At 47.1% G+C, this 24203-nt stretch overlaps 1 protein-coding gene across 1 annotated transcript in view; it reads left to right on the plus strand.

The window, feature by feature from the left end:
* RAD21 (RAD21 cohesin complex component) overlaps window positions 1-21724 on the plus strand; it is a 66079-nt gene extending 44355 nt beyond the window's left edge. The window contains exons 4-14 of the mRNA XM_063924479.1: window positions 1079-1178; window positions 1441-1547; window positions 1925-2128; window positions 2734-2874; window positions 3028-3150; window positions 3380-3603; window positions 3773-3920; window positions 15998-16146; window positions 16722-16859; window positions 17603-17686; window positions 17925-21724. Coding sequence (XP_063780549.1) covers window positions 1079-1178; window positions 1441-1547; window positions 1925-2128; window positions 2734-2874; window positions 3028-3150; window positions 3380-3603; window positions 3773-3920; window positions 15998-16146; window positions 16722-16859; window positions 17603-17686; window positions 17925-18116 — 1610 coding nt within the window. The 3' untranslated portion in view covers window positions 18117-21724. The remainder of the gene's footprint in view (window positions 1-1078; window positions 1179-1440; window positions 1548-1924; window positions 2129-2733; window positions 2875-3027; window positions 3151-3379; window positions 3604-3772; window positions 3921-15997; window positions 16147-16721; window positions 16860-17602; window positions 17687-17924) is intronic.
* The last annotated feature ends 2479 nt before the right edge of the window (window positions 21725-24203 follow it).

Raw genomic sequence — 24203 nt, forward strand, 5'->3', positions numbered from 1 at the left:
AGATGAGATTGAAGAGGGGTGTGCGGATCCATTCCGACAAATGCGTGTCTGAATGGATCCGAGCCTAATTGAATATACCCCTTAGTAGCTATGTATTACTTATACTCTGGATCTACAGATGGAGCCACGCTAATCGTTGCTTCATCTGTGCCTGGACACGTGTGCGTCCGTGACACGCATGCGCCCCATTTACTGCAATGGCAGAGTCTCTGTGCACTCCCGTAGCGGGGTTAGGCGCCAGATCTCCTAGTCCCGCCGGGATGGAGCTGCACTAGATGAGCAATGAGAGGAGTTGCGCACAATCCCTGTCGCCCAAGAAAGCAGACTCTGGAGGGGATTCAAATGTTATCGCACCCCCGATCTCCCGGTTAAACAAATGGGAGTTCGAGGGGGTGATATTCAAATGTTCCCACTTATCCCGATTGCGACCATTACACTCTGGTTTAGGCACGCAAAGCACCCAGACCTGACTAAAGTAATGGTTGCGAACATGAAAAGACCCGTTTGGGCGTCCAAGGGTAGTGAGCTAAAATGGACGTATCGCGTCCGTCCGCTGCGACATTAGAATAGTGCAGGCGAGCGTGATAGGGGGGGCGGAGATTTGAGACTCGCCAATATATTTTGCAAAACAGAATCTGAAACCTTGTTTATGAAGCCTGCAATAAAAACATTGGGTCTGCACATAAGGAGGCGAGAGTGTTAGTGATCAAGTGGATTACTATGTAAAATAAACAAGTTTGTTCCCATGTCTGTCACTGGCCTCTCGTTAAAGAAAAACCTCTATTGGAAACCTTGGCTTCCTCCCTTCTCACGTTAGCACTTTGTAACGAGAGAAAAAATTTATCATGTTGAAATATTTTGAACACCTTTCTAGTTAATAAGACTTTTGGCTGCAGCAAACCTGTAAAACATGAACTAAGTAACTTGTTTTATACATGCGCCTTGGTCCAGTGGTCTTATAGACTAACGGATAACACATGTGAATCGCTGTCCCTCCGCCCTTGTAGCTTGTTAGGGAAGATGTTTTTGTGTTTTTGGTTTTTTTGCCATCTAGTGTTGATGCAATGTTTTATTATAGGGGTTGTGGATTTACCGGAGGAAAACAGAGAAGCCGCTTATAATGCTATAACACTGCCTGAAGAGTTCCATGATTTTGACCAACCCTTGCCAGATCTTGAGTAAGTAATCCGGAATATAGGGGCTTCAGACTTGGTGATTCTCAGGATACTGTAAATGGGAGGTCTACAACGTCAAGTACTAGTAGATTTATTACAATACAGTAATTGAGGAACCTTTTAGTGGAGAGTGCTGTAAACTCCTATAATCAGAGTAGCCAGCTGTGATGGCAGCCTGATCTGAATGGCCTCACTTCAGTCCTTTGTCTTGGTTGGTAGCCTCACCGACACTTGTAAACATTGCCAACCCTTTTCTCTTTCCAAGTGACATTGACGTGGCCCAGCAGTTCAGCTTGAACCAAAGTCGAGTGGAGGAGATCACTATGAGGGAAGAGGTTGGAAACATCAACATCCTGCAAGATAATGACTTTGGTGGGTACCGTCTTTTACTATCGCAATGAGTTTGTCTTGTTCACTAATATACGTCTGTTTTTATTTTGTTGGCGGGAAAGGGGGGGTGGTATTTTTGGGTCCTAGTGTTACAGCTTTTATTTCAAGTGTACATGCAAGAATGCTAAGATTTTTAATTATAAGGTAGTGTGAACAACTCATTTGAAAGACCTGGTCTAGAGATGACTAGGGTCATGCAGTTTGTCCTTCTGCCTGTGACCAGCTATTTGTCCTTCCATGATACATGGGGTTGGCCATATCGGAGGTCTTCAGTCTTGCCTGTTATTGCGGAGTCTAGATGATGCCGCTTTGGTGGGTATATATTGATAGAAGCACTAAGCGCTTTCTCCATGTTACAGGTGACTTTGGTATGGATGACCGAGAGATGATGCGGGAAGGCAGCGCATTTGAAGACGACATGTTGGTCAGTGCCAGTGCCACCAATCTCCTTCTGGAGCCCGAGCAGAACGCCAGTCAGCTGACTGAGAAGAGCAACCACCTGGAGTACGACGAGCAGTACAAAGATGACAATTTTGGTGAAGGAAATGATGGTGGCATTTTAGGTATGAGCTAATATTCACAGTCGATGTAAATGTGGTGACAGGTGCTGATGCCGGATGATTATCCTCTGCAGAATACTCACTAGTAATGTATGGGGTAGCATTACATCCTGTCCTGGCTCTTCTGATGTTCCTCTATCATGTCTGTGGAACTATAAGCTGCTGTGTAGCTGTTCCCTTGTTTTGTGCTTAATGTTGTGTAACTTTTTGGAATCTAGTCTATGCAATCTAATTTACATTGTCTGTAACTATCCCACCTGCTTCCACAGACTGAAAACCTCAACATGACCCGTTTGGTGCACATAGGGCTGGTTAACCTTTTTTAGTTTAAACGTTTGGTTCCTGGAGTCGCACATTATAAAGTGGGGTACAGTCACAGAAGTTTCTCAGGAAAGGTCTGACTTTAGGAAGTCATTATTGGACTACTCTGCATAACAAGCACCTGATTCCCGTCGTTTCTGCACACCGGTGTGTGCTACGTGTATTTTTAGTTGTCCCTAAATGCTAGCTACAGATGGATTACTGGCGTCACGTGCAACAGTAGCGAGTCTGTCTCGGGATGTCTTCATGTTCTGCGTGTAAAATGACAGTCTGTCTCTGTCTTGTAGATGACAAACTGTTAAGCAATGATGGAGGAGGCATATTCGATGACCCACCTGCCATTCCGGTCGAAGGTGTGGCAATGCCAGAGCAGCCTGCCCACGACGACGACCTGGATGATGATAATGTATCTAGTGGCTACTGTCCCTGTAAGCAAGTATATCATTACATAATGAGTCTGTCACTCCGGTATTTTCTGTCTGGCTCCTTGTTGCGTAGTGTTGACTCGTCCACTGCTCGTCTTCTCTATATGTATCCTCTCTTGTTGTATGTGTCTAATCTTTCCTGATCACTTGTTTCAGTGGGTGGAGCCGATAGCCCAGATTCAGTAGATCCAGTGGAACCCCTTCCCACCATGACTGATCAGACCACATTGGTTCCCAATGAAGAGGAAGCTTTTGCTCTTGAGCCTATTGACATTACAGGTGAGTATCTTAAATGCCACAAAGTCTGTTTTTTGAGTTCTTATGGTTTGTGAAGCGAATGTATTGCTGCGTCTGCTACAATAATCATGTACTGCTGCCTGAGTGTAGAACACACATGCGTCTTGCCTCGTTAATGTAAAATGTGGGATATGTGTTCATAAAAAAGACTTAATACATACTTGGAATGGGTTGCAGATTGCTGATTCTCTTCTATCCTATAATCTTCTAGTCAAGGAAACGAAAGCCAAGAGGAAGAGGAAGCTGATCGTGGACAGTGTGAAGGAGTTGGACAGCAAAACTATTCGCGCCCAGCTGAGTGACTACTCCGACATCGTCACCACTCTGGACCTGGCACCTCCCACAAAGAAACTGATGATGTGGAAGGAGACTGGTGGGGTGGAGAAGCTCTTCTCTCTGCCCGCTCAACCTCTGTGGAACATCAGGCTCCTGAAGGTAATGGGGCTGTTTCTGTACCAAACGTCAGCTGGTGACTAGGTGCCGGCGTCTTCTCTTGGTCCTGTTTAATCGCACAATCTGAAAAGTGGCTAGATGTAAGGGATTATCTGGTTAGGTGAATGCTTTTCAGTGCTTATGTTCAACCAGTCTGTTTTTTCTGTTGTAGCTGTTCACACGATGCCTCACGCCCGTAGTTCCTGATGAGCTCAGAAAGAGGAGGAAAGGTGGCGAGGCAGACAACTTGGACGAGTTCCTTAAGGAGTTTGAGAATCCTGAAGTTCCAAGAGAGGAAGTGAGGCAGCAAGATGTAATTGGTACGCCCACAGTCTGGTTTTAAGTATATCCAAATAGAAACGTGGATCTATGACTTTCTTTAAATTGGCTATGGAAACACTTCAGTTTCACTTCTGCATTGTTACGTCCCTTGGTGACCATTCCTAGAGTTTACTTGTTGGTGAACAGGGAATCTGCAATAATTCTCATGCATGTACTAGGATGGTTTTAGGGAAGTGTGTGGTTTTTTTTTGTTTTTTTTTTTTATTATTATTTTCTCTGACGTCCTAGTGGATGCTGGGAACTCCGTAAGGACCATGGGGAATAGCGGCTCCGCAGGAGACTGGGCACAAAAGTAAAAGCTTTAGGACTACCTGGTGTGCACTGGCTCCTCCCCCTATGACCCTCCTCCAAGCCTCAGTTAGATTTTTGTGCCCGGCCGAGAAGGGTGCACACTAGGGGCTCTCCTGAGCTTCTTAGTGAAAGTTTAGTTTTAGGTTTTTTATTTTCAGTGAGCCCTGCTGGCAACAGGCTCACTGCATCGAGGGACTAAGGGGAGAAGAAGCGAACTCACCTGCGTGCAGAGTGGATTGGGCTTCTTAGGCTACTGGACACCATTAGCTCCAGAGGGACCGAACACAGGCCCAGCCTCGGAGCTCGGTCCCGGAGCCGCGCCGCCGGCCCCCTTACAGAGCCAGAAGCAAGAAAAGGTCCGGAAAAATCGGCGGCAGAAGACATCAGTCTTCAACAAGGTAGCGCACAGCACTGCAGCTGTGCGCCATTGTTACTCAGGCACACTTCACACTCCGGTCACTGAGGGTGCAGGGCGCTAGGGGGGGGCTCCCTGAGCAGCAATGTAAAACACCTTGGCTGGCATAAATACACCACATATAAACCCCAGGGCTATATGGGTGTATTTTAACCCCTGCCAGAACTCACCTAAAAAGCGGGAGAAAAGGCCGCCGAGAAGGGGGCGGAGCCTATCTCCTCAGCACACGGGCGCCATTTTCCATCACAGCTCCGCTGGAAGGACGTCTCCCTGACTCTCCCCTGCAGTCCTGCACTACAGAAAAGGGTAAAAAAGAGAGGGGGGCACTAATTTGGCGCAGTTTTATACTAACAGCAGCTATAAAGGGAAAAGCACATTTTATAGTGGTATTCCTGTGTGTGTGTGTGTATGTATGTATGTATATGTATGTGTATGTATGTATGTATGTGTGTATATATATATATATATATATATATATATATATATATATATATATATATATATATTTCTCTAACGTCCTAGTGGATGCTGGGAACTCCGTAAGGACCATGGGGAATAGCGGGCTCCGAAGGAGGCTGGGCACTCTAGAAAGATCTTAGACTACCTGGTGTGCACTGGCTCCTCCCACTATGACCCTCCTCCAAGCCTCAGTTAGATTTCGTGCCCGGCCGAGGTTGGATGCACACTAGGGGCTCTCCTGAGCTCTTAGAAAGTTATAGTCTTAGAATTTTTTTTTTTCAGTGAGACCTGCTGGCAACAGGCTCACTGCAGCGAGGGACTAAGGGGAGAAGAAGCGAACTCGCCTGCTTGCAGCCGGATTGGGCTTCTTAGGCTACTGGACACCATTAGCTCCAGAGGGATCGACCGCAGGCCCAGCCTTGATGTTCGGTCCCGGAGCCGCGCCGCCGTCCCCCTTACAGAGCCAGAAGCAGGAAGATGGTCCGGAAAATCGGCGGCATGAAGACATCCTGTCTTCACCAAGGTAGCGCACAGCACTGCAGCTGTGCGCCATTGCTCCTCATACACACTTCACACTCCGGTCACTGAGGGTGCAGAGCGCTGGGGGGGGGCGCTCTGAGGCAGCAATAAAAACACCTTGGCTGGCTAAAATACCTCAATATATAGCCCCTGGGGCTATATATGAGGTAAATACCCCTGCCAGAATCCCAAAATAAGCGGGAGAATAGGCCGCGAAAAAGGGGCGGAGCCTATCTCCTCAGCACACTGGCGCCATTTTTCCCTCACAGCTCGGCTGGAAGGAAGCTCCCTGGCTCTTCCCTGCATTTCTACAATACAGTAAGAGGGAAAAAGAGGGGGGGCACTAAATTGGCACTGTATACAGTATAAGCAGCTATTAGGGACATAACTCAGTTAGTCCCTGTATATATATAGCGCTCTGGTGTGTGCTGGCATACTCTTACTCTGTCCCCCCAAAGGGCTTTTGTGGGTCCTGTCCTCTATTTGAGCATTCCCTGTGTGTGTGGAGTGTGTCGGTACGGCTGTGTCGACATGTTTGAGGAGGATAATGATGTGGAGGGGTAGCAGATGCCTTTAGCAGAGATGTCACCCCCTGCGGGGCAGACACCGGAGTGGATGGTATTATGGCAAGAAATGAGTGCACGTATAGACTCCTTACATAAAAAATTTGACGACATGCCGACTGTGGGACAGCCGAGTCTTCAGCTCGTGCCGGTCCAAGGGTCTCAAAAGTCATCAGGGGCTCTAAAACGCCCGTTATCTCAGGTGGCACAAGTAGATGTCGACACGGATACTGACGCCAGTGTCGACGACGATGAGTCAAATTTAATGCCCGTTAAGGCCATTCGCTGCATGATTGAGGCAATGAAAGAGGTGTTAAATATTTCTGATTTACATCCAGGTACCACAAAAAAGGGTATTATGTTTGGGGAGAAAAAACTACCTGTAGTTTTTCCCCCGTCAGATGAATTAAATGAAGTGTGTGAAGAAGCGTGGGCTTCCCCTGATAAGAAATTGGTGATTCCTAAGAAATTACTAATGGCGTTCCCTTTCCCGCCAGAGGATAGGTTACGTTGGGAAACACCCCCGAGGGTGGATAAAGCGCTCACACGTTTGTCAAAAAAGGTGGCACTACCGTCCCAGGATACGGCCGCCCTTAAGGAACCTGCTGATAGAAGGCAGGAGGCGATCCTGAAGTCTGTATATACACACTCAGGCATTATACTCAGACCAGCAATTGCGTCAGCTTGGATGTGCAGTGCTGCCGCTGCATGGTCAGATAACCTGTCAGAAAATATTGACACACTAGACAGAGACACGATCCTGTTAACAATTGACCATATCAAAGACTCAGTCTTATACATGAGAGATGCACAGAGGGAAATCTGCCGGCTGGCATCTAAAGTAAGTGCACTATCTATCTCTGCTAGGAGATGCTTATGGACTCGCCAGTGGACTGGAGATGCAGATTCCAAAAGGCACATGGAAGTTTTGCCTTATAAAGGGGAGGAATTATTTGGGGATGGTCTCTCCGACCTAGTTTCCACAGCAACGTCTGGGAAGTCAGCATTTTTACCCCATGTCCCCTCACAGCCTAAGAAGGCGCCATTTTATCAGGTTCAGTCCTTTCGATCCCAGAAAAATAAGCGGGGAAAAGGAGGGTCTTTTCTGTCTAGAGGCAGAGGCAGGGGAAAAAGGCTGCAGCAAACAGCAGGTTCCCAGGAACAAAAGTCCTCCCCCGCTTCCTCTTCCAAGTCCGCCGCATGACGGTGGGGCTTCACAAGCGGAGCCAGGTACGGTGGGGGCCCGCCTCAGGAATTTCAGCGATCAGTGGGTTCGCTCACAGGTAGATCCCTGGATCCTTCAAATAGTATCTCAGGGATACAGGCTGGAATTCGAGGCGATTCCACCCCGCCGTTTCCTAAAATCCGCCTTGCCGATTGCTCCCTCAGACAGGGAGGCAGTGCTAGCGGCAATTCACAAGCTGTATTCCCAGCAGGTGATAATCAAGGTACCCCTACTTCAACAAGGCCGGGGTTACTATTCCACACTATTTGTGGTACCGAAACCGGACGGTTCGGTGAGACCCATTCTAAATTTGAAGTCCTTGAACACATACATAAAAAAATTCAAGTTCAAGATGGAATCGCTCAGGGCGGTTATTGCAAGCCTGGACGAGGGGGATTACATGGTATCCCTGGACATCAAGGATGCTTACCTGCATGTCCCCATTTACAATTCTCACCAAGAGTACCTCAGATTTGTGGTACAGGATTGCCATTACCAATTCCAGACGCTGCCGTTTGGACTCTCCACGGCACCGAGGGTATTTACCAAGGTTATGGCGGAAATGATGATACTCCTTCGAAAAAAGGGAGTTTTAATTATCCCATACTTGGACGATCTCCTAATAAAGGCACGATCCAAGGAACAGTTGTTAGTGGGAGTAGCACTATCTCAGGAAGTGCTGAGCCAGCACGGTTGGATTCTGAATATCCCAAAGTCACAGCTGGTCCCCACGACACGTCTAATGTTCCTGGGAATGATTCTGGACACGGCCCAGAAAAAAGTGTTTCTCCCGGAGGAGAAAGCCAGGGAGTTGTCTTCTCTAGTCAGAGACCTCCTAAAACCAAAACAGGTATCGGTGCATCACTGCACGCGGGTCCTGGGAAAGATGGTAGCTTCTTACGAAGCAATTCCATTCGGCAGGTTCCATGCCAGAATCTTTCAGTGGAACCTGTTGGACAAGTGGTCCGGATCGCATCTTCAGATGCATCGTTTAATAACCCTGTCTCCACGAACCAGGGTGTCTCTTCTGTGGTGGCTGAACAGTGCTCATCTTCTGGAGGGCCGCAGATTCGGCATACAGGACTGGGTCCTGGTGACCACGGATGCCAGCCTACGGGGCTGGGGGGCAGTCACAAAGGGAAGAAATTTCCAGGGACTATGGTCAAGTCAGGAGACTGCCCTTCACATAAATATTCTGGAACTAAGGGCCATTTACAATGCCCTAAGTCAAGCAAAATCCCTGCTTCTACACCAGCCGGTGCTGATCCAGTCAGACAACATCACGGCAGTCGCCCATGTGAATCGACAAGGCGGCACAAGAAGCAGGACAGCGATGGCAGAAGCCACAAAAATTCTCCGATGGGCGGAGAATCATGTACTAGCACTGTCAGCAGTGTTCATCCCGGGAGTGGACAACTGGGAAGCAGACTTTCTCAGCAGGCACGACCTCCACCCGGGAGAGTGGGGACTTCATCCAGAAGTCTTCAAAATGATTGTAAATCAATGGGGTCGTCCACAGGTGGACATGATGGCGTCCCGCATAAACAAAAAACTAGAGAAGTATTGCGCCAGGTCAAGAGACCCTCAGGCGATAGCGGTGGACGCCCTAGTGACACCGTGGGTGTACCGGTCAGTATATGTGTTCCCTCCTCTACCTCTCATACCAAAGGTACTGAGAATAATAAGAAAGCGAGGAGTAAACACAATTCTCGTGGTTCCGGATTGGCCAAGAAGAGCGTGGTACCCGGAACTTCAAGAGATGATCTCAGAGGACCCTTGGTCCCTGCCGCTCAGACAGGACCTGCTACAGCAGGGCCCCTGCCTGTTCCAAGACTTACCGCGGCTGCGTTTGACGGCATGGCGGTTGAACGCCGGATCCTGAAGGAAAAGGGCATTCCGGAGGAAGTCATTCCTACGCTTATTAAAGCCAGGAAAGATGTTACGGCAAAACATTATCACCGCATATGGCGGAAATATGTTGCATGGTGCGAGGCCAAAAAGGCCCCAACAGAGGAATTTCAACTGGGTCGATTTCTACATTTCCTGCAAGCAGGAGTGAATATGGGCCTAAAACTAGGCTCCATTAAAGTACAGATCTCGGCTCTGTCGATTTTCTTTCAAAAGGAACTAGCTTCAGTACCTGAAGTTCAGACATTTGTGAAAGGAGTGCTGCATATTCAGCCCCCATTTGTGCCTCCTGTGGCACCGTGGGATCTCAACGTGATGTTGAATTTCTTGAAATCACATTGGTTTGAGCCACTAAAAACCGTGGATCTGAAATATCTCACGTGGAAAGTGGTCATGTTATTGGCCTTGGCATCAGCCAGGCGAGTGTCAGAATTGGCGGCTTTATCATGTAAAAGCCCTTATCTGATTTTTCATATGGATAGGGCAGAATTGAGGACTCGTCCCCAGTTTCTCCCTAAGGTGGTGTCAGCGTTTCACCTGAACCAGCCTATTGTGGTGCCTGCGGCTACTAAGGATTTGGAGGACTCCAAGTTGCTAGACGTTGTCAGGGCCCTGCAAATATATGTTTCCAGGACGGCTGGAGTCAGAAAATCTGACTCGCTGTTTATCCTATATGCACCCAACAAGCTGGGTGCTCCTGCTTCTAAGCAGACTATTGCTCGTTGGATTTGTAGTACAATTCAGCTTGCACATACTGTGGCAGGCCTGCCACAGCCTAAATCTGTCAATGCCCATTCCACAAGGAAGGTGGGCTCATCTTGGGCGGCTGCCCGAGGGGTCTCGGCTTTACAACTTTGCCGAGCAGCTACTTGGTCAGGGGCAAACACGTTTGCAAAATTCTATAAATTTGATACCCTGGCTGAGGAGGACCTGGAGTTCTCTCATTCGGTGCTGCAGAGTCATCCGCACTCTCCCGCCCGTTTGGGAGCTTTGGTATAATCCCCATGGTCCTTACGGAGTTCCCAGCATCCACTAGGACGTTAGAGAAAATAAGAATTTACTCACCGGTAATTCTGTTTCTCGTAGTCCGTAGTGGATGCTGGGCGCCCATCCCAAGTGCGGTCTATCTGCAATACTTGTACATAGTTATTGTTAACTAAATCGGGTTATTGTTGAGCCGTCTGTTGAGAGGCTCTATCGTTTCATACTGTTAACTGGGTTTCATATCACGAGTTGTTCGGTGTGATTGGTGTGGCTGGTATGAGTCTTACCCGGGATTCAAAATCCTTCCTTATTGTGTACGCTCGTCCGGGCACAGTACCTAACTGAGGCTTGGAGGAGGGTCATAGTGGGAGGAGCCAGTGCACACCAGGTAGTCTAAGATCTTTCTAGAGTGCCCAGCCTCCTTCGGAGCCCGCTATTCCCCATGGTCCTTACGGAGTTCCCAGCATCCACTACGGACTACGAGAAACAGAATTACCGGTGAGTAAATTCTTATTTATATATATATATATATATATATATATATATATATATATATATATATATATATATATATATATATATATATATATATATATATATATATATATATATATATATAGTTTGCAAAGGTGCGGCACTCGTACCAAATAAACAGACTTCAAAAGCAAAGTAGCTATTGCATCAAAGATGCAATAGCTACTTTGCTTTTGAAGTCTGCAAAGGTGCGGCACTCGTACCAAATAAACAAACTCTATTTGTTCCCCCTGTGAGGGCACCGCCGCAGCTGCTGATCTAAGCATGGAGTGCCGGACCTGCGAATCATATATATATATATATATATATATATATATATATATATATATATATATATATATATATATATATATATATATATATATATATATATATATAGCGCGCGCTCTGGTGTGTGCTGGCATACTCTCCCTCTGCCTCCCCAAAGGGCTAGTGGGGTCCTGTCCTCTATCAGAGCATTCCCTGTGTGTGTGCGGTGTCAGTACGATTGTGTCGACATGTTTGAGGAGGAAAATGAGATTGAGGCGGAGCAATTGCCTATTATACAGTTGTCACCCCCTAGGGAGTCGACACCTGAGTGGATGAGCTTGTGGAAGGAATTGCATGACAGTGTCAGCTCCTTACGACAGACAGTTGACGACATGAGACAGCCGGCTACTCAGCTTGTGCCTGTCCTGGGGTCTCAAACGCCATCAGGGGCTTTAAAACGCCCGTTACCTCAAATGGCAGACACGGATACTGACTCCAGTGTCGATGATGAGGAGACAAACGTGACTTCCACTAGGGCCACACGTTACATGATTGAAGCAATAAAAAATGTATTGCATATATCTGATAATACAAGTACCACTAAAAAGGGTATTATGTTTGGTGAGAAAAAACTGCCTGTAGTTTTTCCTGTATCCGAGGAATTAAATGAAGTGTGTGATGAGGCGTGGGTTTCCCCCGATAAAAAACTGATAATTCCTAAAAGGTTATTGGCATCGTACCCTTTCCCGCCAGAGGATAGGGCACGTTGGGAAACACCCCCTAGGGTGGATAAAGCGCTCACACGCTTGTCTAAACAGGTAGCACTACCCTCTCCTGATACGGCCGCCCTAAAGGAACCTGCCGATAGAAAGCTGGAGAATATCCTAAAATGTATATACTCTCACACGGGTGTTATACTGCGACCAGCAATCGCCTCAGCCTGGATGTGCAGTGCGGGCCTGGCGTGGTCGGATTCCCTGACTGAAAATATTGATACCCTAGATAGGGACAGTATATTACTGACTATGGAGCATTTGAAGGATGCATTTCTATATATGCGTGATGCACAGAGGGATATTTGCCGACTGGCATCAAGAGTTAGCGCGCTGTCCATTTCTGCAAGAAGAGGTTTATGGACGCGGCAGTGGTCAGGTGATGCGGATTCTAAAAGGCACATGGAAGTATTGCCTTATAAGGGGGAGGAGTTATTTGGGGTAGGTCTATCAGACCTGGTAGCCACGGCAACTGCTGGAAAATCCACATTTTTACCCCAGGTAGCTTCTCAACCTAAGAAGACGCCATATTATCAGGCGCAGTCCTTTCGGCCCCATAAGGGCAAGCGGGCAAAAGGCGCCTCATTTCTGCCCCGTGGCAGAGGGAGAGGAAAAAGGCTGCAGCAAACAGCCAGTTCCCAGGAACAAAAGCCCTCTCCCGCCTCCGCAAAGTCCTCAGCATGACGCTGGGGCTTTACAAGCGGACTCAGGCACGGTGGGGGCCCGTCTCAAGAAGTTCAGTGCGCAGTGGGCCCACTCGCAAGTGGACCCCTGGATCCTTCAGGTGGTATCTCAGGGGTACAAATTGGAATTCGAGACGTCTCCCCCTCGCCGTTTTCTAAAGTCTGCTTTACCGACGTCTCCCTCAGACAGGGAGGCAGTATTGGAAGCCATTCACAAGCTGTATTCCCAGCAGGTGATAATCAAGGTACCCCTCCTACAACAGGGAAAGGGGTACTATTCCACACTATTTGTGGTACCGAAGCCGGACGGCTTGGTGAGACCAATTTTAAACCTAAAATCCTTGAACACTTACATACAAAGGTTCAAATTCAAGATGGAGTCACTCAGAGCAGTGATTGCAAACCTGGAAGAAGGGGACTATATGGTGTCTCTGGACATCAAAGATGCTTACCTACATGTCCCAATTTACCCTTCTCACCAAGGGTACCTCAGGTTTGTGGTACAGAACTGTCACTATCCGTTTCAGACGCTGCCGTTTGGATTGTCCACGGCACCCCGGGTCTTTACCAAGGTAATGGCCGAAATGATGATACTCCTTCGAAGGAAGGGAGTTTTAGTTATCCCTTACTTGGACGATCTCCTGATAAGGGCAAGATCCAGGGAACAGTTGGAAGTCGGAGTAGCACTATCTCAGATAGTGCTGCGCCAGCACGGTTGGATACTCAATATTCCAAAATCGCAGCTGATCCCGACGACACGACTTCTATTCCTAGGGATGATCCTGGACACAGTCCAGAAAAAGGTGTTTCTCCCGGAGGAGAAAGCCAGGGAGTTATCCGAACTAGTCGGAAATCTCCTAAAGCCAGGCCAAGTCTCAGTGCATCAATGCACAAGAGTCCTGGGAAAGATGGTGGCTTCGTACGAAGCAATCCCATTCGGCAGATTCCACGCAAGAACCTTCCAGTGGGATCTGCTAGACAAATGGTCCGGGTCGCATCTTCAGATGCATCAGCGGATAATCTTGTCACCAAGGACAAGGGTGTCTCTCCTGTGGTGGTTGCAGAGTGCTCATCTTCTAGAGGGCCGCAGATTCGGCATTCAGGACTGGGTCCTGGTGACCACGGATGCCAGCCTGAGAGGCTGGGGAGCAGTCACACAGGGAAGAAATTTCCAGGGCTTGTGGTCAAGCCTGGAGACATCACTTCACATAAATATCCTGGAGCTAAGGGCCATCTACAATGCTCTAAGCCTAGCAAGACCTCTGCTTCAAGGTCAGCCGGTGCTGATCCAGTCGGACAACATCACGGCAGTCGCCCACGTAAACAGACAGGGCGGCACAAGAAGCAGGAGGGCAATGACAGAAGTTGCAAGGATTCTTCGCTGGACGGAAAATCATGTGATCGCACTGTCAGCAGTGTTCATTCCGGGAGTGGACAACTGGGAAGCAGACTTCCTCAGCAGACACGACCTCCACCCGGGGGAGTGGGGACTTCACCCAGAAGTCTTCCACATGATTGTGAACCGTTGGGAAAAACCAAAGGTGGACATGATGGCGTCCCGCCTCAACAAAAAACTAGACAGGTATTGCGCCAGGTCAAGGGACCCTCAGGCAATGGCTGTGGACGCTCTGGTAACACCGTGGGTGTACCAGTCAGTGTATGTGTTCCCTCCTCTGCCTCTCATACCTAAGGTACTGAGAATCATAAGAAGGAGAGGAGTAAGGACTATACTCGTGGCTCCGGATTGGCCAAGAAGGACTTGGTACCCGGAACTTCAAGAGATGCTCACAGAGGACCCGTGGCCTCTACCTCTAAGAAAGTACCTGCTCCAGCAGGGACCCTGTCTGTTCCAAGACTTACCGCGGCTGCGTTTGACGGCATGGCGGTTGAACGCCGGATCCTGAAGGAAAAAGGCATTCCGGATGAAGTCATCCCTACCCTGATCAAAGCCAGGAAGGATGTAACCGTACAACATTATCACCGTATTTGGCGTAAATATGTTGCGTGGTGCGAGGCCAGGAAGGCCCCTACAGAGGGATTTCAACTGGGTCGTTTCCTGCATTTCCTGCAAACAGGACTGTCTATGGGCCTAAAATTAGGGTCCATTAAGGTTCAAATTTCGGCCCTGACGATTTTCTTCCAAAAAGAACTGGCTTCAGTTCCTGAAGTTCAGACGTTTGTCAAGGGGGTACTGCATATACAGCCTCCTTTTTGTGCCTCCAGTGGCACCTTGGGATCTCAATGTAGTTTTGGGGTTCCTAAAATCACATTGGTTTGAACCACTCTCCACTGTGGACTTAAAATATCTCACATGGAAAGTGGTAATGCTGTTAGCCCTGGCTTCAGCCAGGCGTGTCTCAGAATTGGCGGCTTTATCCTATAAAAGCCCTTACCTAATTTTTCATACGGACAGGGCAGAATTGAGGACTCGTCCTCAATTTCTCCCTAAGGTGGTTTCAGCGTTTCACTTGAACCAGCCTATTGTGGTACCTGCGGCTACTAGGGACTTGGATGACTCCAAGTTGCTGGACGTAGTCAGGGCCCTGAAAATATGTTTCCAGGACGGCTGGAGTCAGAAAATCTGGCTCGCTGTTTATACTGTATGCACCCAACAAGCTGGGTGCTCCTGCTTCTAAGCAGACTATTGCTCGTTGGATTTGTAGTACAATTCAGCTTGCACATTCTGTGGCAGGCCTGCCACAGCCAAAATCTGTAAAAGCCCATTCCACAAGGAAGGTGGGCTCATCTTGGGCGGCTGCCCGAGGGGTCTCGGCTTTACAACTTTGCCGAGCAGCTACTTGGTCTGGGGCAAACACGTTTGCAAAATTCTACAAATTTGATACCCTGGCTGAGGAGGACCTGGAGTTCTCTCATTCGGTGCTGCAGAGTCATCCGCACTCTCCCGCCCGTTTGGGAGCTTTGGTATAATCCCCATGGTCCTTACGGAGTTCCCAGCATCCACTAGGACGTCAGAGAAAATAAGAATTTACTTACCGATAATTCTATTTCTCGTAGTCCGTAGTGGATGCTGGGCGCCCATCCCAAGTGCGGATTGTCTGCAATACTTGTACATAGTTATTGTTACAAAAATCGGGTTATTCTTGTTGTGAGCCATCTTTTCAGAGGCTCCTCTGTTATCATGCTGTTAACTGGGTTCAGATCACAGGTTGTACGGTGTGATTGGTGTGGCTGGTATGAGTCTTACCCGGGATTCAAAATCCTTCCTTATTGTGTACGCTCGTCCGGGCACAGTATCCTAACTGAGGCTTGGAGGAGGGTCATAGGGGGAGGAGCCAGTGCACACCAGGTAGTCCTAAAGCTTTTACTTTTGTGCCCAGTCTCCTGCGGAGCCGCTATTCCCCATGGTCCTTACGGAGTTCCCAGCATCCACTACGGACTACGAGAAATAGAATTATCGGTAAGTAAATTCTTATTTTTCACCTGTCCTACAGATCAGCCCATCTTGGAAGAAGCTAGCAGACTCCAGGAGTCCTTGATGGAAGGTAGCAGGACTCAGCTGGATGAAACGGTGATGCCGCCACCCCAGCAGCAAGGGGTGAAACGCGACTCCCAGCAAATGGAGCCAGAGCCCCTGATTCCAGTGAGTATGCTCGCTGAATGTTAATAGTATTAAAGGTTACGTTTGCATTTATACACTTTCTCCCTAGTTACACAGTGGACAGCAAGCTTTAAATGCACAGACCTTAACCGCTTAACTGGTGCAGTCACATCGGATGCTAGCTAGCTTTTCCTTGTTGTATCCCATGCAACTTTATAGTACTGCTCGGCACCGCGTTCTTGGTAGAGAACATAACTTTCTCCTCCTCGTCGGCCCCCTATTATGATTTAGCATGCTTTGACCAGCGACATCACTTCTGACTTTATGCTGTAGAATGCCTTGCGGGAGGATGACTGAAGGGGGTATCAATACTTGGGGTAGTGCTGTAATGCCTCATGATGGTTTATTGGCCCTGGAGGGATGTACAATGATATGGTAACTCATGGCTTTGGACTGCGTGGAAGTTCTAGGGGTAGCTCCACAATGGACTTAAGGGCGGCATGGGGTGCATGCCACTGGCAGGTAATGTTACAATGGGGCCTATGCAGAAAAATAAAACTGCAGCTAAACCTGGCTTGTGTTTGACAGTATGTATGTTTTATTATGTATTTATCTAGCAAGAACCGGAGCCTCAGATAGAAATGCCACCGGTGGAGCTTCCCCCAGAGGAGCCTCCAAACCTCAACGACCTGATCCCAGAGTTAAACCTTATACCTGAAAAGGAGAAGGAAAAAGATGAGGAGGAAGAGGAGGAGGTACAGATCTTTATTACCATGCATTTCATGTGTTTCTATTCCGTGTGTACTTGCAGTGAGGAGCACTCTTATTGCCTCTAACTATGCCCAGGAGACTGTTCATTTACTATTGATGGTGTATCGTGGAGCATCGCGCTCTCGGGAATGTTGGCTCCACACACAGAATGGCTGCGCAAGCATAGAGGTCGCTCTGCAATCGGCCATGAAGCTTTCTCTGCGCAGCGTATATAACCTGCATTACATTTACTGCGATAAGATACTGCTAAGAAGTGGCTTCTCGCGCACACATTAGCTGTCATTTGCACGTTATCTTGTACTTTTAATTGCTCACTGAGTCGTACACTTGTTTGCTTTTGTTTACTGGGTGTCCTCCACTCCCCCGTACTGTTTAGTGTTTGGCTCTAGGCGTAAACTGCTGCTTAAATATACAGTATTGCTAGGAAATTGGCATAGGAGTCAAAACAATGGTACATCGTAATCTTCCTAAGAAACCAACCAAAAAAAAAAACAGCTGCGATTTTAACATCTCAATAAAAAAATATCTGCTTTGCTAAATATTTCCTCGGCACTAGAGACTGGAGACCCATTTGCTGCCTATTCGGCAAGCAGGTAGCTCAGAACTAGAGCGCGGCGCTCTTGGGACATTGAGAAATATGAATTCATTTTCTACATCACTTGTTATGCTATGAATATTATTCGAGGCCTCGCAGCTGTTTGACTAAGTGCTGTTATTGTTACTGCAGGAGGAGGATACAACAGGGACTGAGCAGGACCAGGAGGAGAGACGGTGGAACAAGAGAACTCAGCAGATGCTGCACGGTCTTCAGGTACGGAACCAGTTCCTGCCTCTCATGGAGGATAAGCAGTTCTTTCGGACATCATACGACTCATCCATAGCTATTTTAGCTGCAGGGAGAACTCTACTTCAGATGCAAATTAGTAAAGACCGTTACACAAAACAATGACGTTTTGGATATATAGAATATTAAAGAAAAAAAATAATTCTATGCTTTTCTTTCGATAGTTGTGCATTGTGTTTATTCTTTGCCTCCTTTCTCCCTGCAGAGAGTGCTCGCCAGGACAGGTGCCGAATCAATCAGCCTGCTTGAGCTGTGCCGGAACACCAACCGAAAGCAAGCCGCAGCCAAGTTCTACAGCTTCCTTGTCCTTAAAAAGCAACAGGCCATCGAGCTTACCCAAGAGGAACCCTACAGCGACATCATTGCCACGCCAGGACCAAGATTTCACGTGGTGTGAGCCGCCGCCGCTTCCTAAGCTAGTGACCTCACAACACGTATGAACCTCTATGCCGGAGCTTGCATGGCAGTGCAATGTGGTAACGGCTTTCCCCTCCCCGAAACACCATGCTGGTCGAGTGTCATGTTGGTGACTGCGCCCTTGGCTTTTATATGTCTTGATTGTTTTAATATGTACAAAGTTTTATCTTGTTTGTATGTCCCCCCTTCCCTATAATATAACATCTATATTTTTATGGGTTATAAATGTGGATGGGGCCCGAGTGTAATTTTTGTTTTGAAATTTTTTTATTTTTTTTGTTTCAATAGTCTAAAAGACTCATTACAACTTCTTGGGAGTAAAATTGCTGGATAAGGAGCATGTGCTACGATTTCCAGGCAGTTGTGTGCAGTATCGAGAACCACATAACCCTACACACTTTGTTTTTAAATTGTTGCCTTTTAATAGTTTTACATCACAGCTGACCCTTCTGTGGAAGTACAGTGTGTCCTTATTCCTCCCAAATTACAGCAGTAGTAGATTAGTTGTAGCTTAATTTTTGCTTTTGCCAGCTTTTAAAAAGTTCAGTGGTTCTGTTGAATGGAAGTTTTAAGCTTTTAACCATCTGTATATAAACAAAAAAAAAAAATATTGGCTTAAAACAGAACCAATGACGGTCTGCTAGAGTTTTGTTTTTAATCGCAAGCTAGTGAAAACATCTGTGTAGGCGGAGCCTATCGATGAGTAATAGAAGTGCCAGCTTCAAGAACCTATAAGTCAGACCTCGCATGTTAATTGTACGGTAGAGGGGAAATGCTTACTAACATCCTTAGTTGGCAACTGGATTCATTTTTGTGGTTTTAGAATTGCCCAAATACAGAGTGGTAGGCGCCAGCTCAGTGATTGTGTGTGTTAATTAGATTACGGTTGATTCTATATCGGAGTGGGAGAAGGTACCTTCTGACGTACCTAGGGAAGGAGACCCGCCGCCAGGGGGAGGAGCTACAGCCGAACAAGGTACCCGAAAAGTACCCTCGCGGGCTCTCTTCGCTCGCCACCCTTCGGGCATGGTGGCTTGCTTCGCTCGCCATCTAATTACTAAAGGTAATAGTTGGTGGCGTGGATACTAGAGCAACTGTCCCGCTGGTGTAGCTCCTCCCCCTTATGTTGTAGCTCCTCCCCCTGACGGAAAAGGACCCTTTGGCCACTTGGATCTAGCCTCAATCATTAGATTACACTATATACACACACATCGATGGTCGGGTGGCAGCTAACTTATCCACCAGAGAAGAGGTGGACAAATGGAGTATGTGACCCACAGCTAAATAGTGAGCTGCATACCAAAGGGAGACTTTTAGGAGTTAATCCGCTTTAAACTCTATAGTCTCCAGACATCCTCTAATGCAGTACATCAAATACTTCCTGCAGGTGTCGTCGCACAGAATATGAGCAATGCATCTAGGGATACTGGATGTAAATCAATCCATGTTATAGCACGCAGTCAGACCAGTAAATCTGTAACCTGGACAGCAGTACGTATATACAGATTCTGTTTTCACCGCTCTATATGTGCTCCCTGACAGTTCTGTGTGACCTACGTCTGCAGGAAAGGCTACACCTGTGGTTTGTGTATTGCATTATTCAGCAGGAGGTCAGCTGACCGTAAGTATTAGTATGCATCACTTTTAAAACAATATCACGTTATAGGGCACCTGTCCAATACACATCTTGCTCTATTTTGTTTGCTGAACTGGTAGTCGGGAGAACACGATCCTGTATCAGACACGAGTGGTTGTTGCCGCTGGCTTCTGGCAGATCAGTTGGCTGCGTTCCCTGGCGTTCTGGTGCAGCCCACAAAATGCTCCGTGTGTGAAACGGGTCTGCTTCAAATGTTGAATCAATAGGAAACTATTAATCTTGGTACATAGCCAACATTACGTCTGGCCAGGCTTGTTGCATTGTTTGTTTTTTAACATCGACTTTTTATTCTACTTTTTGTAGTAGCGAATGTAAAATATCCCTGTAAATATTGACACATTTTAGTATATTAAGTCATTAAAATAAAAAACAAATTCTCTGTAAAAAAATTTTTATTTTTGTCTGCCCATTGGTAAGCCTTCATTTAAAAATACATGTTCCTTATGGTGTTGTGGATTATAGCTTTAGTGACTATCTAGATATCCACACTAGTTTCTTAAACCCTTCAGGCTTTCCTCAATATCCACGTGTACATGTCTGTAGACGTTACTCCGCAACCTACCATAGTGGCCCCGTTTTCCTCCGCTCATGCCAAATGGTTTTGAAAGAAAACTGATCTGTGTCCATGTAAGAGGTACAGGTGGGAAACTGTTCTGCAGTATGTGTAGCTATGGGACCCTGAGTACCGTGTTTCTGCATCGGGCTGAATGTGATGTGTCTGATCTTGTAAACAATTTCCAGTAACTTCCCAGTGGCGGCTTTATCTTCCAGCTGGCCATATACATTTACTGCAGCCAAGGGGAACTCTAGAGCCCCAGAAAGAAAATAGAATGATGGTTAAGATAGAAATTACTGGCTATTATTTAGCATCTCGAATGATCATTGTAATACAGCCATCACATCATGACATTACGGCTTGTTCAATTGGATCTCCAGTGTTCTATGAACACTATTGCCAGTTAAGACTGTTTGACAAAAGCTGCCTCATCAAGGTAGGATACCAGAGTATGGGAGATAAACATATTGATCAAGTTGCCGCTTCTTCTGTGTTTAGAGTTGGCTAATTACAGAAAGTTTAATTTGTGTCTGCGTCTTTCTGGTCCTGCAGATACGTCATGGGATTGTATTGTATAGGAGATAGTGGGCTTCACAGTGTGTAAGTATAGTGTCTGTAAGACACGTCCTGGGCATGGTCCTAACTAGAAGAGGCTTCTCTAACCTAGTGGTCATATTGGAGCTGGTTGCAGGACTAAATGTCGGTATCCTACGTGAAATCAGGTCTTATGGGAGCCTTCGATGTGTTGGCTACATTTCATACCTCAATACTGCACACTTCTGTTTTGGAAGCTCCCCCCTCCTCAAACCCCCCCCTGTATTGTGAAGGACTAATATATTTTCAAGATTTCCATAGTTCTCCCTGTATTGTCGCCTTTGACTCACTCTGTACAGTCACCTGTTTTTCTCAGTATCCTAGTTTATTCATATCAGCCACCAAAATAAATCTTCAATTGTTTAAAATATTCACATTGTGCTTATTTTTATTTACAATTTGTTTTTATATTTTTATTTTATTTTTTCTTATGAAAAAAATCACCCTTCTAACATTCAATGTGGCTCCCCAACTTAATTTATATTTTCCAGTTATATATACAAAATACTCTTTGATCATAGTGTAAAGTAAAAGAATGAGAGCTTTAAGCACGCATCTCTATTTTCTATTTGACGTGCCTCAAAAACAAGAACCCAACCCTACCCCCCTCCTCCTTGTATAAAGAGAGATTGTAGATAAACCTGGATGTTCTTAATTATAGAAATCTGTTACTTGTTAAACATTTTAGTCTGTTTTCATTGCTTCTTGAGATATTGGTTTATGAAAATAGTTGATATGCTGTGTTTATGTATAACTTTTCTAATAAAAGTCTTAATCTAAACGTCCGTGTCTTGCGTTCATTTCTGCATTGTAGTTGCGTATTAAGCCAAGAGGGTTTTTTTTGACCACACGGCTCTGGTAGGTTAAATGTCAGGAAAGCTGCTACAGTCCAGTGGCTTGACAAGCCAATAAATGGGTCTACGGTGTGTATTTACAATCATGCTTAAGATAAACACATGCCAGTGGTGAGGTGCCACAAAGTGTCTGCAGCCCTGTACGTACAATATACATAATAGTACACAACAATGTAATGTGACATTTAGGAATGACAGACTAGATGGGAAGAGGAAATTGGGTGAGGGCAGGGCAACACATTGTTTGTAGCGCGGTAGCAGCATGGACAGATACCTTATCAGTGGAGATTGAGACCCTGGATAAGGATACCATCTTATTGACCCTAGGACATATAAAAGATGCTGTCTTATATATGAGAGATGCTCAGAGACATTGCTTTGCTGGGTTCTAGAGTCAACGCTATGTCGATTTCTGCTAGACTAGTCCTATGGACCCGGCAATGGACAGGTGATGCCGACTCAAAAAGGCATATGGAGGTTTTACCTTACACGGGTGAGGAATTGTTTGGAGAAGGCCTCTCGGACCTGGTCTCCACAGCTACAGCTGGTAAATCCAATTTTTTGCCTTATTCCCTCACAGCCTAAGAAAGCGCCACATTATCAGATGCAGTCCTTTCGGTCACAGAGAAACAAAGTACGAGGTGCGTCCTTTCTTGCCAGAGGTAAGGGCAAAGGAAAGAAGCTGCACAACACAGCTAGTTCCCAGGAACAGAAGTCCTCCCCGGCCTCTACAAAATCCACCGCATGACGCTGGGGCTCTGCTACAGGAGTCCGCCCCAGTGGGGGCACGTCTTCGACTTTTCAGCCACATCTGGGTTCACTCACAGGTGGATCCCTGGGCAATAGAAATTATTTCTCAGGGTTACAAGCTGGAATTCGAAGAGGTGCCTCCTCGCTGGTTTTTCAAATCTGTCCCTGCCAGCTTCTCCCCCAGAAAGGGAGTTAGTGCTAAATGCACTTCACAAATTGTATATTCAACAGGTGGTGGTCAAAGTTCCCCTACTTCAACAAGGGAGGGGATATTACTCAACCCTGTTTGTAGTCCCGAAACCGGACGGTTCGGTCAGACCCATTTCTCTAACGTCCTAGTGGATGCTGGGGACTCCGTAAGGACCATGGGGAATAGACTGGCTCCGCAGGAGACAGGGCACTTTAAGAACGAATTAGGATACTGGTGTGCACTGGCTCCTCCTTCTATGTCCCTCCTCCAGACCTCAGTTTGAATATGTGCCCGGACGAGCTGGGTGCACCTTAGTGAGCTCTCCTGAGCTTGCTAGAAAAGAAAGTATTTTGTTAGGATTTTTTATTTTCAGAGAGATCTGCTGGCAACAGACTCTCTGCTACGTGGGACTGAGGGGAGAGAAGCAGCCCTACTCACTAGAAGATAGGTCCTGCTTCATAGGCTACTGGATACCATTGGCTCCAGAGGGATCGTACACACTTGGTCGTCCGATCCAGGAGCCGCGCCGCCGTCCCCCTCGCAGTGCCAGAAGACAGAAGCCGGCGTGAGAAGCGAGAAGACTTCGAAATCGGTGGCAGAAGACTCCAGTCTTCAAATGAGGAAGCGCACAGCACTGCAGCTGTGCGCCATTGCTCCCACACTAAACCCACACACTCCGGTCACTGTAGGGCGCAGGGGGGGGGGGGGGGGGCGCCCTGGGCAGCAATTAGGTACCTCTTGGCATAAGCAGCATATATACAGTTGGGCACTGTATATATGCATGAGCCCCCGCCATTATTTTTACACAAAACACTGGACAGAAGCCCGCCGCTGACGGGGCGGGGCTTCTTCCTCAGCACTCACCAGCGCCATTTTCTCTCCACAGCTCCGCTGAGAGGAAGCTCTCCCCTGCAGAATCACGGTAGAAAGAGAGTAAAAAGAGAGGGGGGGGCACATAAATTTGGCGCAAAAACAGTATATACAGCAGCTACTGGGTTAACACTAAGTTACTGTGTGACTCCTGGGTAATATAGCGCTGGGGTGTGTGCTGGCATACTCTGTCTCTCCAAAAGGCCTTGTGGGGGAACGGTCTTCAAATAGAGTATCCCCTGTGTGTATGGTGTCGGTACGCTTGTGTCGGCATGTTTGACGAGGAAGGCTATGTGGAAACAGAGCGGGTACAAATTAATGTGGGGTCGCCGCCGACGGCGCAGACACCCGATTGGATGGATATGTGGAAGGTTTTAAATGATAATGTTAATTCCTTGCATAAAAGGTTGGATAAAGCTGAAGCCTTGGGACAGTCAGGGTCTCAACCCATGCCTGATCCTACAGCGCAGAGGCCGTCGGGGTCTCAGAAGCGCCCACTATCCCAGATTGTTGACACAGATATCGACACGGATTTTGACTCCAGTGTCAATGGCGATGATGCAAAGTTGCAGCCTAAAATGGCTAAAGCCATCCGC

This window comes from Pseudophryne corroboree, chromosome 5, assembly GCF_028390025.1.
Source record: "Pseudophryne corroboree isolate aPseCor3 chromosome 5, aPseCor3.hap2, whole genome shotgun sequence".
NCBI lineage: Eukaryota > Metazoa > Chordata > Amphibia > Anura > Myobatrachidae > Pseudophryne > Pseudophryne corroboree.